The sequence below is a fragment of the Ctenopharyngodon idella genome, chromosome 24 (genome assembly GCF_019924925.1).
Source record: "Ctenopharyngodon idella isolate HZGC_01 chromosome 24, HZGC01, whole genome shotgun sequence".
Taxonomy (NCBI): Eukaryota; Metazoa; Chordata; class Actinopteri; order Cypriniformes; family Xenocyprididae; genus Ctenopharyngodon; species Ctenopharyngodon idella.
The window spans coordinates 24,224,272-24,241,822 of record NC_067243.1 but is presented as its reverse complement, the minus strand read 5'-3'; the positions used below and the strand labels follow the sequence as shown (position 1 = coordinate 24,241,822).

The following is a 17,551-nucleotide window of genomic DNA, read 5'->3' as shown; positions in this document are numbered from 1 at the left end:
AATGTTTTATATTTAAGTTTTTAGTGTTTAATATTTTATCATACTTAACATAAATTGTTACCATCTCTTAGTTGTAGTGTACATGACAACAAACAATTTCCCCCAATAACCTTAGGCCTAAACTGTAAGCCTACTTGTTTACCATGAAGACAATTGTGTTATTGAAGAGAATTGTGTGTTGTTTTAAGAAAATAAAGAAATATCTAGGTAAATATATGTACAGAATATTTTTATTGTGCATAATTTCCAGTAGCTGTAATTTTATCAAATTTTGCAAAAACAAAATATTACATAATTGTGCGCATTTAGGACACAGAAAATGCTACAAAGACTGCCATATCAAAATTTGATATTTTTACCATGACAGAATTCCTTGTGATTTATGTACAGTTTATCCACTGTTGGACATAGCCTATTTAAATTAGTTTAAAATCGACTAGTGGAGATTAATAAAATGTTTTAATTGAGTTTAGTGAGTCCACAAGGCCAGAACTGTCTGTCGTTCAAGAAACGTACAATAATGTGCAGCACTGTGTATTGGAGACCTGATGTCGGTGATTTCTCTGAAGAATTTTATTACGTACTGTAAACTGTAGTTTTAGGCCACTTCAGACCACCCATTCTGCGCTGAGCCTCCAACACTCGCCCAAATGTATCCCACGTAAAATGACTTACACTCGCGCATGCGCAGTGTCTCCTAGCTAAATGCTAATGCTAGCACACACTAGTTTGCAGCGGCCCCAGATAGCAACAAAATTAACCAGCAAATTACCTTAATTCTGAATTTACTCTTTAATGTGAACTTTAACTTTACATCATCATACGCTACGGCGGGCCGTTAAACCTGCTTTATATAGTTAACGTGTGGTAATTGAGTAAAAGAGGGGAGATTATTTTGGCGCTCGGGCGGACTTGTGCTAGTTTGGCTAATGATTCTTACTCTTCATAAAGTTAACATATGAACCTGTGATAATATGTGGAATATTAAGCGATGAAAAGTACCCATCCTGACTGACCACAAGCTTATCGTAAGTATTTTCTCCATCTATTTAATAGAATATGTTTATCTAGCTAATCTTATCAGATGCATATGTTAGCTGGGTTACGTTAATCCTGTTGAATTCATGCATTAAATAGATTTGTGAAATACACAACAAAAATGTGCCAGTAAAATCTTTATTTGGTTTATTATGATTTGATCGAGTAACAATAATTTGGGTTTATTTTGTTCTTTTTTCACTTTGCGTCTTGTCATTTTATAAATGTTTAGCTCTAACGTTAGATATTTCGTTATGAATTTAAATGTACACATTTGAATTGGATCCTGCATTAAAACTATCCCTGCTAAAGTAAACAGTATGCTGCTTCACTGCTTATTAATATATGGAGTATATACATTTACTCCTTATATTTGTTATATTATATCTGTATATATTTTATATAAAGTTTATATATAAAACCTCAGTCCGCCTAATAAAAGTGGTGTGGTGCGACCAACAAACAAACGGGAAAATGTCATAGATAGAAAACCCCTGTGGACACTCATGCCTGTGTGTCAGGGTCAATAAAATATCAGATAATGAACTAACCTCAGGCAAGGTTAGTTCACGTGCTGTGACTCCACCAACATATTTCATTAATATTATTATATTATATTATATTATATTATTCATTAATTATATAAAGATGCATTGTAACTTAATTCATATTTAAAAACTTTTGTTTGTAAATAATGGTTAAGATTAAGATGTGTGCACTTATGTGTGTGTAACGTTTAAGGAAAATAATAAGGTTTAAGGTTATTTTTTACTTGATTGTTAAAATATTAAAACCTCTCTTTAAAAAATGGTAAGTTTTTCAAAAACCATATAAAAATAACATGAATACAGATCTTGAGTAATGGGTTTTAAATATTTTTTGAAAATCATACGATATATAAAACTGTTTTAAGCTATAAACCGATTAAACAGGTGATGTCATTTTATTTTTACGGTACAGTGTAGTGTTGCATTGTTAAGATGAAAGTACATTCCAGTTCATACTATTCATTTTTAATAGTAATCTAAGTTAATCTATCTAAATGAATAAATGAATAGCATTGGTTATGAGTCTGTTTACTCTAAAATGTTTTGCAGCATTGTAATTGTGAAGGTTAAATGAGCATTTGTGAAAACAAGACTGCAATCTAAATTAGAATGCCATGTTTTTCCTCATAAAGATCCAAGGCTGTCAAAAGATCTATATTTTTTAATGAGTTCTAAAGGATTAGTTCACTTGAGAATTAAAATTTTCTGATAATTTACTCACCCCCATGTCACCCAAGATGCTTATGTCTTTCTTTTTTCAGTCGAAAAGAAATTACAGTTTTTGAGGAAAACATTCCTGGATTTTTCTCCATATAGTGGACTTCCAATGCCTACCACCGGGTTGAAGGTCCAAATTGCAGTTTCAATGCAGCTTCAGAGGGCTCTACATGATCCCAGACGAGGAATAAGGGACTAGAGAAACAATCGGTCATTTTCTAAAAAAAAAAAAAAAAAAAGTATATACTTTTTAACCACAAATGCTCGTCTTTCACTAGTTCTGCGATGCGCCACACCTTATGTAATTACATTAGAAAGGTCACGTGTAATGTAGGCGGAAGTACCGTGGTAGGGTGAAAAACTTCAAAATCATCCGACATCATTGTTTTACCTTTTTTTGTAAATGCTGTTTGACTTAGTCTTTGTACGTTCGCTTTGTAAAGACTTGCTTGGTACTTCCGCCTACATCACGCATGACCTTTCCAACGTGATTACACAGTGCCTAGCACATCGCAGAGCTAGTGCAAGATGACCATTTGTGGTTAAAAAGTATATAATTTTTATTTATTTATAATAACTCCATAAAATTGATCACTTTATGAGCCAAACCCAAACAAGCCAAAAAACTATTGTAATAAGTGCAAAAGTGCTCTGTTATGTGGCCTTTCAAGCATATATGAACCAGCGGTACTGACTGCACATTTTACAAGATTTTTAGAGTTGTTAAAAGTACAGACTTTGGTACCTATCGGTACTGAAATGTAAAAAATGTGACGCTTTGAGTGCTGTTGAGCGGATTCGTAAACACCTCTGATTGGCCATTGTGTTGAAGCGCTCATCAGATATGTCTGTGATTGGCTACAATGATCAACGCACGGCAGCATTTGAAAGCACACGGAAGTGTTTGAATTTGAAAGTGTTTTAAAAGTGGGAGTGCTTGAAAGCTTTCAAATGCTCCCATGTGTATCTGTGTAAGCGCTCGGTGAAAAGCATCATTGATGACTTTTTACTACGTTTTTACAACGTTGATCATTGAAGCCAATCACAGACATATCCAATGAGCGCTTCAACACAATGGCCGGAGTTGTTTACGAATCCACTCAACAGCGCTCAAAGCGTCACATTTTTAAAATTTCAGTACCGACTAGGTACCGAAGTCTGTACTTTTGACAACTCTACAAGATAAGATATTTGTCAATGACGCTCAGGTTCTGTTGTGCACCAAATCCTCCAACATCTCAGACAAATCCTCAGTCATCTCTCCTTACAATCTTCATGTGATAAGTGAAGTCTGATGTACTGTAATGTAACCCGCTACCGCAGCAAGCCTAACCATGTCCTTTTAGAGGTTCTGTAGAATACGTTACTCATTTTCCGTGCCTTTCCAAATTCGAATTTAGGCTTCGAGCACATCCCCAGTTACCACGGTGTCAATCATCACAATTTCAGGAGTGAGTCCTGTTCCATACACACACGGAATGATAATTTAGAGGATTCACTCTTGTATTCAATTGTGGTTGTTACGCCTGAAACTTTACAGTGTATATGTGGCCAAAGTGACTTTAAAATGTTTTGTAAGGATGTTTTGTAAGCATGTACAGCCAAACTTGAACTCTGAAGACTCATTTATTTCTTTTAAAATGTCTCTTACTATGGAAATGCTAAATAGATGTAGTAGTTTTTTTTTTTTTTTTGAGAAAGTAAAAATTTCCTGTGATTTCCTGTGGGTAGGTGTAGGGGGATAAAAAATACGGTTTGTACAGTATAAAAACCATTACGCCTATGGAATCCCCACAATTCACAAAAACAAACCTGTGTGTGTGTCTTTGTGTTTTATCAGTTCGTGTTTTTGGATACATTTTAAAAGCAGTTTCACACAACAATTTCCAACATTCTTATGTTGATAGTTGGAAGCAGTTGGATTGAGATTGTTGGAAAACATAATTATCACTGTCACTCTGACCCAACAAACACCAACAGAGTGAACATACTGACCCAACAAACACCAGCAGAGTGAACACACTGACCCAACAAAACCTAACAACTGTGTTTGATGGAGTTTGCTGTGGCAGTGTAAACTGGCACTTATACAGTAAAGATCGCTTTACATATGAAATGTTTCTTATTTTATCTATTTTTTCAACATTATAGAATTGCTTCAGACTCAGCTGTCACATCTGTAAACCCTTTCTACATTTAGAGAATGACTGTTTGCTTTGGGCTGGGGAATGAACCAGGAACCCTGGTGGCTGGATCTGGGTAAGAACTGTCATTTCACTTTTTAAAGGCGTCATGCTTCATAATATATAATTCATAAAATAACTTTTCACTAAAGCATGTAGGCTGTCCACACAGATTATCAGATCAAATCAGTATTTTGAAAACTTTCTGAGACTGTAATTTCACAAACATCATGAGATATTCAGCGCTATCACGCTGTTTTCTGTGCCTTTGCTCACACATTCAGAGCCGCCTCTCTAACAGCTCGCAAGTACCAAATTGAGTTATTATAAAATAGATAGTTTTGGTCCATGATTATGATTGGTTGAGCTGTGTTCGAAGCCATTGTAGATTACTCTACAAACATACACTTCTGACCGCATTAGATTAGTATTACTGTGCCACTGCGCCTGTGTGTTGCAGCATCTGTGGTGTTGTTTGGCAACCATTCCATTTCTGAAGAACTAAATTGCTTGGCGGAAGAATAAAATTTTTCAGCAATAGCATTATATTTTTGTGTCTGTCAAACCTTGCCAGGTATGGGAAATAACCGCTTTATAAAAGCAATAAGCCCTGTGAAACCGTGGTTTACAGTGAATTTAGAACAGCTAAGGCACGACGCAGAGCGGAGTTTATTTCACTTAAACGGTCAAATACACACAAAATATGCCTGTCTTGGTGAGCATTCGTTTAAACACAGTCGGTTATGCCTTAAGTGAATGCAAACAGTTAAGAAAGAAATGCATGTGTAACAATAAATTGGATCCATGCATTCAGTCTTAAAGTGACAGCAGCCTAATTAGAGGTTGGCCTAATTAATTGGCCGGCCGATTTATCGGGCCGTTTTTGGCATTTTTTAATTAATCTGCATCGGACGATTGTGCTGCAAATTAGGCCGATTAATAGGCAGGCGCATCTGTGAGTAGCTAAGCGTTGTTATGGAACACATGACGCTACCTCTTGAGCAAGCAGATTGCCATTCCACCCAGGTATACTTCATTTTCCGTGTTCCGCTGCATCTTTTGCACAGTAAACTCTTTTATTTTTGTTATCAATTAACAATCCACAGTTTTCACTTTTACTGTCAAAATTTAATTTGTGCTTCAGGCCGGTTGTACACTGCTGAATTTTGTGTTGTGCTTTAGGTATCAAATGGTCTGAAGAAGCCATGGGAAGCTGTTTTAGCTGTCCAGATAAAGAATCAATCCCTGACAATCACCAGAGTAAATTTAAGGTCGGTATTTTTCACCATGCATGCATTACATTGTGATGATCTTGTTTGTGGTGGGTTGGCTTTGTTTGTTGAGTCCATTTGGTTTGTGTTGAGTTCGGTTTGGTTCGATGTATTCAGGTGGTGAATGTGGATGATGACGGGAATGAGCTGGGAGCAGGAATCATGGAGCTGACGGAGGATGAGCTGGTCCTACGTACACGGAAATGTGATGCTGTCAAGTGGCCTTACCTGTGCCTGCGTCGCTATGGCTACGATTCAAATCTCTTCTCATTTGAAAGTGGCCGTCGTTGCCAAACAGGTCAAGGTAAGGCTAAAATCTTCCATACCATACATCATACTTAAATGTAATTACAAGTTTATAAGAAATGCATATTGTGAGACTTGAAAATACAGACATTTCAGCAATTTGAAGGCATCCCAAATTAGGTCTTGCTCACCAGCTCTTTGCACAGTAATTAATATACGACTGTTAACATTTGAACCCATGCTTTCAAAAGGATGAGCTCGAGAGCGTTTGCATGTTTGATCAGGTAAGTCCGGCTTGATGTGCTCCCAACATTTAGATTCAACACTGCAGCCTCTTGCAGGATTAGCAAATGTTGGCTTTCCTGATAAGTAATGAATAATGCTACATGTTTCAGTTCTTCCCACAAGTTCCGAAATATACTTGCGGTGGTAGCCAGGTGGAATATCCTCCTATTACCCACAGCACAAAAATGGTCCCCTACATTTGACAAACAACAGATAATGTGTGACTTTTAACAATATTTTTATTTATTGAAATTCATTTTGATACAGATTATGCTGTGTTTTGGGGGATAAAGTACTTTTTTACCTATTTACCGCAAAATTAAAATGCATATGAAATATTACATTTTTATAAAAAAAAAAAAAAAAAAAACACTTGATGATGATCAAAATTAATTATAAGTTGTTTCTGGATATTGATCTAGGTGTTGGGGCAGAATTCCTCCATCAGTTGGTTAGAGAAAAATCACAGTTTTAGAAAAAAAAAGTGTAATGACCATATATATCCAGCAGAGGCTCATAGAGATCCATTCATTTTCTGGATTTTGCCAACTGCTCTTATAAATTAAATGTGGAACGAAAATGATCACACAAACATACGCGCACACACACACACATACCTGGTCTTTGTGAAATATACACCGCGTATATACACTCTGTGGGTCTCTGCAGCGCATGTAGGATTGTCAGTGGGACTAAACGGTTCTCTCGCACACAGAATGAGCAGGTACGAAACGCGTAGAGCAAGGGGATATTTTCCAATAGTTAGGGTCCGAGACTTCTTTTGCACGCTCAAGTTTATTTTATATGTAGACGCGCTCTCAAACGTCGTAACACGCTCGTTTTTACAAAGCAGCAAGATGAAAAAATCTCTACTTTTCAGAATGCTGCAGAATGCCCAACCGACCAGCTTCGCCCTTTCCGTAACAACATCAAAAGTTTAGCCAAGATGAACGAACAGCTGATCTTAGCTGTACAGGGCAGGTTTTTTTATTTCTCATCTCCAAATACTGTATATCTAATAGTAGAGCTACTAGCTAAATGGATAAATCCATTTATCCTTTGCTGAAACTTCTTCATCTTCATGGAAAACGTGGCTCGTGATTGCTTAGCAACGACAAACACCATGGGAGTGCAAGCTCTCAAGCGCTTTTTAAAAAAGAAAATGGCACAGCTGGCGTTTTGCATGCATTTTTAGATGTGACATGTAAACGGCCCCTATAAGTATAAAAGGATAAAAATAATAAAAGCAAAAATGTGTCACCAAATATATTTAAGCGGCCGTTAATATACCTGGGTGGCCAGCCCAGGTTAAGTCTATGTGTGGGAAGCACTGTGTGTTTGTGTGGTGTGTTTGTTTGTCCATAATAAGGTGTATGTATTAGAATATTGTTTTATTACTCTTATATGTCACTATTAGCAACAGATAGTGTCCACTTTTGGACTTTTTTGGTCAGCTGTTACAGCAGCATAGCAAGTGTTTTTAACCATGTGTTCACGGTCTGCAGGGATATTTGCCTTCAAGTGTTCACGTGCTGAAGAGATCTTCAACATGCTGCAGGACATCATGCATAATAACAGCATCAGCGTAGTAGAGGAGCCGGTGTTTGAGCCCACCCTCACACAAGCTGAACCAGACTTTCCTCTCACACCACACACACCAACCAGTATGTCTGCACTTCATTCATTCATTAACATTTATTTAGAGCTCTGAACAGAAACATGTGACTGTGTATAGCTTCACCACCTAACCAAAGTTCTATAAAGTACTCAAAACGTGTTTGGTTCTTCAGACTTGGGTTTGGGTGTTAAACTAAATTCTAGAGTTGCACGATTTTTTTGTTTTAAATAGAGATCACGATTCTGAATAGACAACTACACAAAATAACATGTAATTTACTAACGTGCTGCACTCTGTTTTAAAAAATATTTAGTTAAATTGAATTCATTTTTTAATTTACATTTTATTTTAAAATCGGTTTGAATTAATAATTTATAATACACGCCACCTGCTGGCATAACGATGTAATTGATACAATCTTTATTTGAAGCATTATGTTACTTTCGAAAGGTGGTTTACTATATTTTTATAACTACCATAGACATCAGTGTTTATATCCGAGCTATAAACCTTTATACCATTATTTCTGTGATAATTTGAATTATTGTAAGAAATAATTAATCAAGATCTCAATCTTTTAACAATCTACAGTTCTACTAAATACAGAAAAATCTTTTCACAATATTGGCAAGATCTTGAAAAGTAGCAATAATTCTTTTAGGAGCTGACCTTTTCTATAACGTATTGGATGAATCTCATCAAACTTCCAAAGAACATCTGTAGGTCATACTGTAGATCATACCTCCCACTCCAAAAATATAAAGAAGAATATAAAGAATAAGTATATTTTACTTAAAAGTATTGTTTAATTCATGCTTATTTGCATTAATACAAAAATATTGTAATGCATGTACAGTGCTGGAAGGTTCCAAGGAACTGTTTGAAAACCTTTGCATTATGGTAATGACAAATAAGCTTATTTTCCACCCAAATTCTTAAGAAAATGTCACAGTCATGGTTTTTATAGAATTTAGTTTGTAATTCCAGTTTAAATTAATCTATCATTCCAATTTAGTTTGATTTTTCCTTCACTTTCCATTGTGAGTTTTGGTTTAGTTTTTCTGTTTAGTGATTTATTACCAACCCAAAACCCTACGCCTAAAGGAAACCTTAAAACAGCCCTGACACCGCCCAAAGATCTTTCAAGTCGACTAGTAGTCATTCATTTAAACCATTTGTTGACTAGTCACAAGTTTATGATGTTAATTTAATTACTTAAATATATACTGGGGGTGGCATTGGTTTGAGTTTCAGTGCTGGGAAAGAATATTATATGTAACATTGCTAAAATTGTTTTACATTACAGAGAAATACTAAACCATAATAATGAGCCATTAAAATAAAAATTAAACACTCAAGTGCACAAACTTGCTGCAGCACACCAGCAAAAGTTATGATTATGAATGTGTCAGGAAAAAAAAGAAAAAAAAGAAAGGAGACTCTCTGAACATTTTAATAATTTACAGGGTTCCCACTCAGTTTCTGAGAACCAACAGCACATGCAGTGACTGAGTTCATGTGGAGCAGAATTTACTGTGAATGGAGCCGCTCTGAGAAGCTGGAAGAAGCACATAACCTGCGCACATGCATAAATTGTCGCGCTTGAAAGTACTTGGATTTCAGACAGATGAATTCAAGGCCTGGAAAGTACTTGAAAACAAATATTGGTCCTTGAAAGTGCTTGAATTAAATTTGAAATAAATTTTGTGAAAATTATAACATGCTCCTCTTAGTCCTAGTATATTTGTTTTGGAATATTATTTTACAATCAGTTACCGAGTGTTTTCCATTGCGGTACTTCCCCTTGCTTGTTATTAGGTGGGGTTTGGACATTTGATCTGTGACACTTGCTGTGTCCGAAATTAACATTCTTATAGGGATGTGCGATTTTGATCGTGGATGATTAAAAGGTCTCCACGATCTGCTTTTGAAGAAATATTGTTGTATCGTTCTATAGTGCTTTCTGTCAGTTGCAGTCCTCTGTCTCAACATACTGTGTAGTACAAAGCGACATACATTCACATCACGTTAAAACAGCGGTAGACTCACGGAACACTGCAGTTATTCACAATCACAAAAGTGTATTATTTGCATGCGTTTTAAAGCCTTGCCGGTTAAACATTTTATCTGCGTGCTGGTCTGACACGTGCTTTTCTGAGCAATACACCCGAAGCGCGCACACCCAAAAAGCCTGTCAAACGCTGCATTTGCTAGACAAAGTTATCATTCGCATCTTATTCTGCTAATACTGTCAATACACACAAGGTTTACACCATCGGTTAAGTGTAAAGTTAAAGTAAACAGTTGAGAGAAAATCGAATGCGTGTCAATATATTAGATGCGCGCATGAGCCTTAAAGGGACAGACAACACATGCTGCGACTTGTCTTTAAAGGGATAGTTCAACCAAAAATGAAACTTCTGTCTTTATTTACTCACTCTAAAGTTGTTCCAAACCTGTATTAATTTCTGTCTTGTGCTGAACACAAAAGAACATATTTTGAAGAACGTGGGTAACCAAACATTTGCTAGTACAACTTCTACAGTAAATAATGACAGAATTTCCTTTTTTTTTTTTTTTTTTAATACAGTAGCTTTAACAAGAAACTAATACTAAAAATACTAAATTAGTATTTTTCTTCATCCACTTTGTCTGAAAGTCTGTCATTCTTTTTTCTTTTATATTTTGTTACCCTTGTAAGGCTACGTTTTTAATATATAGGGAAATTAGTTTGACAGTACAATAGTAAAACCAACATGAAAAAGATTTGTGATCTAATCATGAATCGTGATATTTTTGCCATATCGCCCAACTCTACTTATTAATAATAATATTACGCATACTATGTAGAGTTAGTTTTCCCCCAAGGGGGCATTTTCCCCCACTCTACCCTAAATTCACAATTGTGAGTTAAAGGGATAGTTCACCCAAAAATGAAAATTCTGTCATCATTTACTCACCCTCAAGTAGTTACAAACCTGTTTGAATTTCATTGTTCTGCTGAACACAAAGAAAGATATTTGGAAGAATGTCAGTAACCAAACAGATCTCGCCCCCCATTGACTAAAATAGTAGGAAAAATAATTACTATATTATCTATAATATATTGTATATATTCTGACTTTAAGCCACAATTACGATCCCTATAATCCTTTTTTTTTTTTTGTTTATTCACTCAATTGCAAAATGTATTTTTATAATATTCTCTCTGTATTATAATGTTTTTACTCAAGTAATGATTCATAAAAAATGAAAACCAAAACTAGTATGGAATAATTGTTAACATTAGGGATAAGAAAGCTGCAAACGGTTTTAATATATTTCCAAAATTAATGTACAAATGATTCTGTACCTCTTCTGGGTTAAAAATGGATGCAAATGCAATAGGAGGATTAAAATGTTAAGTACTGTAAGAGGTCTTTCATGACGCTCCATATGTGATGTGAATTTGATAGGTGCTTGATATAAAATAAACGGTGCTTTAAAAAGTCCTTGAAAGTCCTTGAATCTGGTGTTCATGAAAGAGTGGGAACCCTGTATATCGTACAGCCTCAGAAAGTGGTCTAATAATGTTCATGGATTCTCATCTGTGGAATGCGCCACTTCCGTATTTTGCCAGTTAATCGACATAGGTAAATTGCAATCGTGGATTTTTTTTTTTAAATTGAGCATTCGAATTTAACGCTGACTTGTCATCTCCATAGTATAGTGGATGAGCATGTTAAATGGCACATTATACAATAAAGCACAATACTAATTTAGCTTGCACACTCCACACAAACACTTAAAGATGCGCCTAATAATAATGCACATTTTTGGTTAACAGTCATTATAGTAAACTGTATTTTAAACAGTCATTATAGTAAACAGTCATTATAGTAAACAGTCATTATTCAATTAAAATTAGTTCAGTGTTGATTAATTTCAGTTCAATAACTGTAAATTACATCAATTATGAAATTAGTTCAATTCAGCTATAAAGCAGCTCTACAAAAAAAACTGTGATGTCATCATCCAGCTTAGTTGACTTCTCGTTCGATAACATCAGTATTGCTGAATATTAAGTGTCCCCAACTAATAAGTGTCTCGTCAATCAATGTTTATTGGACTAGGGGGCAGCCCTACTTCAAAATGTATTTACCATTACACTATATATCACATTATAATTATAATCACAGTATAACCCTAACTCATGAATAAGCCTGTTCACTCTTACCATGGAACTCTCTTTATGAAACTCATAGGTGTGAGTTGCTCAGCTGTCAGACCTCCTAAATTGTTTCTAATGTCTGTTGAGGTAGCTGAGTGCTGCTTTTTCCTCACAGCCTGTCTCTTTTTCTTTATCAGAACCATCTGTAGTGTTAGTGATGTCTAATAAACCTTTATTTTAGTTAGTTATTTTTTTTTTTTTCAGTTTCTTTTTTGTTGTTGTTTTAGTTAATGCTGAATGTTGCAGATGTATTTCGAGACTTTAGCGTTACGTATGTGTATAAAAGTTTACTGATGACTGTCAGTGGTTCCAGTGGAAGTCAATGAACTGAACTGCAAATATGATCTGTTTACTTATGTCAAATGCAGTGTTTATTTGTAAGTAAATTCATATACAAAGACCAATATACAGTTAATTTGGCAAAACAATGTAACACTATGGTAATTGCAATATCCAAGATATTGCTATATAATGATTTAAACATAAAACAGACTTTTAAAGACTGCTTGATTTAGTATAGTTTACCTTTATGTATTTGTTTGTTTGTTTGTTTTACTGTAGCTCCTGGCAACATTCTCCCCACCTTACCAAATGGCAGCTTACGGTATCCCTCATTGGGGGATGCATCCTCTCACCCCTCTAGTCGGCATCCATCTGTCGGGAGCACATGCCTTCCCTCACTGGGCGAGGAGTCCACACATCCTCTCTTAGCTGCGGAAGAGGCTGTAAGGGTAGGTGAAAATGAAATTTTCAGAGGGAGCAGATTATTTTTCATCAATTACTGGAAAAATTCAATAATTAACAAAACATGTTGCGATGCATCAACAGTTATGTCTAGTGTAGACATAGGCCCGGTTTCACAGACATTGAAACAATGTTGCTAGCCAATGTTGTCAATCCATAAACTTAGTATCATGAAAATAAATATAATGTACAGAAAACGAGCAAAGATCTCTGCCATTATAATCACTGAAGCTGTCAATTAAAACAAGTTACAACTGATGCATAGTTGCATTTTTCCACTTGCCAAATATGTTAATGTAGTTAATGTAGTGATTACTTCCATTTCTGTTGATGTTAGCGTGTCTCTAATAAGATCGGCCACAAACATGATCCCTGCACGATCTAATGTCTAGTGTCTTAGTAGCTCACTGTCATGCATTGTGTGCAACACATTTCTTCTCCCTCTTCATATTTTGTATATTTTCTCTGCTGCTAAAAAAAAAAACCTCTTAAGCCTCTTAAAAGCCCTCATCCATACTCCTAAAAATTTTGGACCTTAAGACCCTCTTTTACTTTTTTCTTTACTAGGATCTTTTCTTTTATTTTAAGAGGAAATGTCCACATTTCTAATGTCATTTCTAAAAATTTCCTTAGAATTTTGTCACTAGGAGCAACACTTTGCACTAAGATTTTTTTATGAATACGGGATTCTATAATTCTATAAGTTACACCTATATGGTGGAGAGTTTTTAATGAATTAAACTGCCACATCAGTTTGGAAGGAGTTAAAACAAAAGAAGTGAAATTATTGGTTAACGACCAAAACAAGCTGTTGGTTATCGTTATTAAAAATGTCATGGCACTAAAGATGCGATAGTCACTAAAGCATGTCTTGTGTTACGTCTCCTCAGGGGCACACCTATGTGAACACCACTGGTCTGCTGGAGCAGCACAGCCCAAGTGTTCTAGATGTTCCTGCAGTGCTGAATGTCGCTTTACCTGATGGAGAGGAATCCATCCCTCAAGAGGCCCCTGATCCTGGTCCTCGAGTGCAGCTGGAGCCTGAAGGTGTTCGGTTTGTGTTGGGCCCAACTCCTGTGCAGAGACAGAGGCAGAGAGAGGCAAATTTGTCAGGACAGCAGTGTGCTGGGGCAGAGGGAGGGGTGAGTAGCTCTGCCCAGAACTCAAATGGGAGTGTTATTTCACACCCTAAAAACACAAGCAGCACAGATGTGACTGAAATCTCTCCTGAGGTCTCAGTCATTCCAGAGAACTTTAATGGTTCGGCCTCGGCTCTCTCTCGCCGTCGGACTCGGCCGCCACCTCTCACTCCTGAGGCCAACGTCAACAACTCAGCCCAGCGAAGAACGGCTTTGCTGGATTACGAGAACCTCCCTGCTTTACCTCCTTTGCGGGAACACCCAAAGGGCGGCTCCGAAGATGAGGACGGGGAAGAGGTTGTAGAGCTTCAGTCACAGCCCATCAATGGTTTCCACAACCACCGGCAGTACAGCCCTGACCCCACTCACTACTACATCAACACAGAGAATGTGACCGCCCCCCTCAGCGCTAACAAGGTAGAGTCGGCCCGCTGGCGGGACCGCTCTGCACCCACCTTCTTTAACTTTGATTTCCGCCGCCCCTGTTTTGAGTCCCACAAACTGAATTACATTGAGGTGGAGACGGAGACAGAGAACTCTAGCAACCCTCAGACCCCAAAGACGCCCACTTCACCTCTGCCCCAGACGCCCACCCGCAGGACAGAGCTCTATGCAGTCATTGACGTGGAGCGCACAGCTGCCATGTCAAGCCTGCAGAAAGCACTGCCCCGTTACGATGGTACCTCCAGGAAAACGCGCCATAACAGTGTTGATCTGCCCATGTGACCTGCCCCTGGTACCGCCTGAAGACACTCCTCTATGTTTCTAAAACTTTCCAAATTTATTCCAAAGGCAGGTGGACATAATATCACAAATGTTGTATTGTTTGTAATACTTGTAGAGATTTCATGTAGTTGAAAGAGTGTCACTCTGTCTCATGTTGGCTTGAGAAAATTAACAGAGGAGCTCGCCATATACCTTCATTTTATTCCTATGGTAATATACTACTACTTTTCTTACACTCGTTTTTCAGTGCCTGTTTATTTTTGTTTTATTATGTTAATAACAAGGTTGGACAACATTCCAAAGGTCCATTCCATACGGTACAAATCAGTATTACTGATCATATGTTTGTTTGTTTTTTTTCTTTATTTACCCTTTATCAAGTGACTAAGTTGTTTTAAAATCTGTATCTAAAGATAACTTCACACACTACATTTTTGAATTTTTGGCTTCATATAGTAGATTTCAATACTTGGCACAATAAAAGTCTATTTTGTTTGATTGAGGTTTTTAGTTTTGAAGATGTACACTACATGCACTGTGGCCCTCCTTACACCTGCCATAAACATGACTTTCGTATCTAGATATTATCTGGTTACTGTTTTGCTATATTACATTTCTGTCTTGTGTTCTGATGTGTCTCTAGTGTGATCAGATGGAGATCCTTATAACAGTTATCCATGAAAAATAGAAAATATCACATACGATATCAGAGATTCTGTTAATCAAAAGAAGTGAAATTTCATCAAATTTTACATTGACCACATTCTAAATGGTTTTTCTGATTTTGAAAAAAAAGGTACCTTTAGAAGAAACTGACTCGGCTAGAGGAGTTCATACTCTTCTTACTTTTGTGGATTTTGATATTCTAGGTACTATCTACAGTCCCGAGTTTTTCAAACTTAACGAGTGTGATAGATTGTAGCATGATCGCGGTTGAGCTAGACTAGTATTTTTGGGGGTTTTTTTTGGTTTTTTTTGGTTTTTTTAATCATCAGTATTTGTAACTTGATGTGTAATCTTAAAGGTAGTGAGCATAGTGATGATAAAATTGGGCTAATATGATTAGTTTTTTTGGACACTGCTGCATTGTAAACCAAGCCAGCCAGTAATGTATTACAGTGATCTAGTCTTGAAGCCATCAGTGTATGAACTTTTCTGTTTCAGGAACAGACAGCATACTTCATAATTTAGCAGTATTATTTTTACTAAAGAAACATTGCCACAGTAAAGAAACAAAGTTTTAAATCTCCTGCAAAAATAGAGCATAATGGAAAATTTCAGGTTCAATCCATTTTTTATCATGCTCTGCATTTGCTGCCATTTAGTGGTAAGTACATCTGCCAAAATGCTCAATGCTTTTTGAATTGTTCTATAAGCAAATAGTGTAAACAGCTTTTTTAGAATGATGCATATATTTTGCTTATTGTCTGAGTGAAAGTTAGTCAGGCTGAGGCTAAATAGTTTAACACACAAAAAAAGAAAATATTTTCTTTACACCCTGTATGATTGACTTTATTCTGTGGAACACAAAAGTAGACATTTTGAATGATGTACTGGAGTTTATGATGGTATGTTTATAAAAAAAAAAAAAAAACGTCTTTCAATTACTAGTCCAGCTCCACCTCTCTGAATATGATGGGTGGAGGCAAGCTGTCCTGAGGGCGGTGCAACCGGTTCACACTCCACCCATGGCTCGGCAGCGCCAGTGAGCAGCCTAAAAAAAAACAAAAAAAAAAGGATGCCTAAAAAAAACTACAAGCATGGCGGATGTGCGAGCCAGCCGGTTCTAGTGCTTAACAATCAGTATCTAACCTGACGAAAATATATTTGTTCAATGTTATCCACATTGTTATATATATATATATATATGTTATATATATATATATATATATATATATACACAATGCATGAAGTAGATGATTTTCATAGGATTTAGTTTATCATTAATGTCAGATAATTCTGCATATGATAAAAAAATATTGGTTAATGATCTTATAAATATCTCTTTAAGTAGGCTATTATTTGTAACAACATGAAGAAAATAATATGATCACATACAGTCAGATTGGAAACACTTTGTGTTTGTATCAATTAACTTTTTACATGATCAATAGGCTATGTTAATATTGCTCATCATTGTACATCATGATCTTATGCATGTATGAACAGAAAAGTGGCTTTATTTAAAAGTATTGTTAGTAAGTATTGTAGATAACGATCCGATCAAAATCCATATGAAAACAGCTCATATTTAATAAAAAATAGCGACTGTTCTGTGGCTGCGGGTCTGCCACTGCTGGTCTGAAACTGCGGTTCTGCAGCTGCATGAATAAAAAAAGGTACATCTTTTTTAATAAATACTGCAATATTCCATCATAAATAATTGTCAATTTTGATTTAATAGCGACTTTAACGTTAGGATTTGCAGAGATGCTGTAGTTTACTGGCCCTTTAAGTTTTTGAAAGGCGGAAGCGCGGAGCTCAGTCCCAATGTGCAGCGCGTGAAGATGGCGGGTGTTCTGGAAAGGAGTTACATAGAGATCTGCGGATTTGAAAGAGAGACTGTTTCACGATTCAGACAGATTACACTGAATCTGGGTAACTCATTTTAATGTTAAACTGTTTTAGACACGGCGTTTTCAGTCGGATGTGCGTTAAAATAGGCTGAGCGATTAAATTGTGACTTTAGTGTTAGCAGCTCGTGTGTGACGCGATGGCAGACTCAGAATTGGCGTTGTGGGTCATACTGTATAACGCTCATATAAATGCCGCATATCTATTAAATATGTTTTTTTTTTTTTGTTTTTTTTTGTCTGACGCTATGAT

General features: G+C 36.3%; 2 protein-coding genes across 4 annotated transcripts in view; both read left to right on the top strand.

Annotated features, from left to right (window-relative positions):
- Positions 1 to 682: 682 nt before the first annotated feature.
- frs2b (fibroblast growth factor receptor substrate 2b) lies at positions 683 to 15,223 on the top strand. Of its 3 annotated transcripts, XM_051884220.1 has the most exons (8): positions 683 to 1,028; positions 2,348 to 2,513; positions 4,455 to 4,562; positions 5,669 to 5,757; positions 5,875 to 6,061; positions 7,794 to 7,952; positions 12,678 to 12,847; positions 13,751 to 15,223. In XM_051884220.1, exons 3-8 carry the CDS (start codon positions 4,532 to 4,534, stop codon positions 14,723 to 14,725), a joined length of 1,611 nt encoding a protein of 536 aa, XP_051740180.1. In that variant the 5' UTR covers positions 683 to 1,028; positions 2,348 to 2,513; positions 4,455 to 4,531; the 3' UTR covers positions 14,726 to 15,223. The 3 variants fall into 3 exon arrangements, with proteins under 3 accessions (XP_051740180.1, XP_051740181.1, XP_051740179.1); XM_051884221.1 differs by lacking the exon at positions 2,348 to 2,513 and having other exon boundaries at positions 4,504 to 4,562; XM_051884219.1 differs by lacking the exon at positions 2,348 to 2,513.
- Positions 15,224 to 17,161: 1,938 nt separating this feature from the next.
- nup160 (nucleoporin 160) overlaps positions 17,162 to 17,551 on the top strand; it is a 65,697-nt gene continuing 65,307 nt past the window's right edge. The window contains exon 1 of the mRNA XM_051883889.1: positions 17,162 to 17,323. Within this exon, the coding sequence (XP_051739849.1) occupies positions 17,233 to 17,323 (91 nt within the window). The 5' untranslated portion in view covers positions 17,162 to 17,232. The remainder of the gene's footprint in view (positions 17,324 to 17,551) is intronic.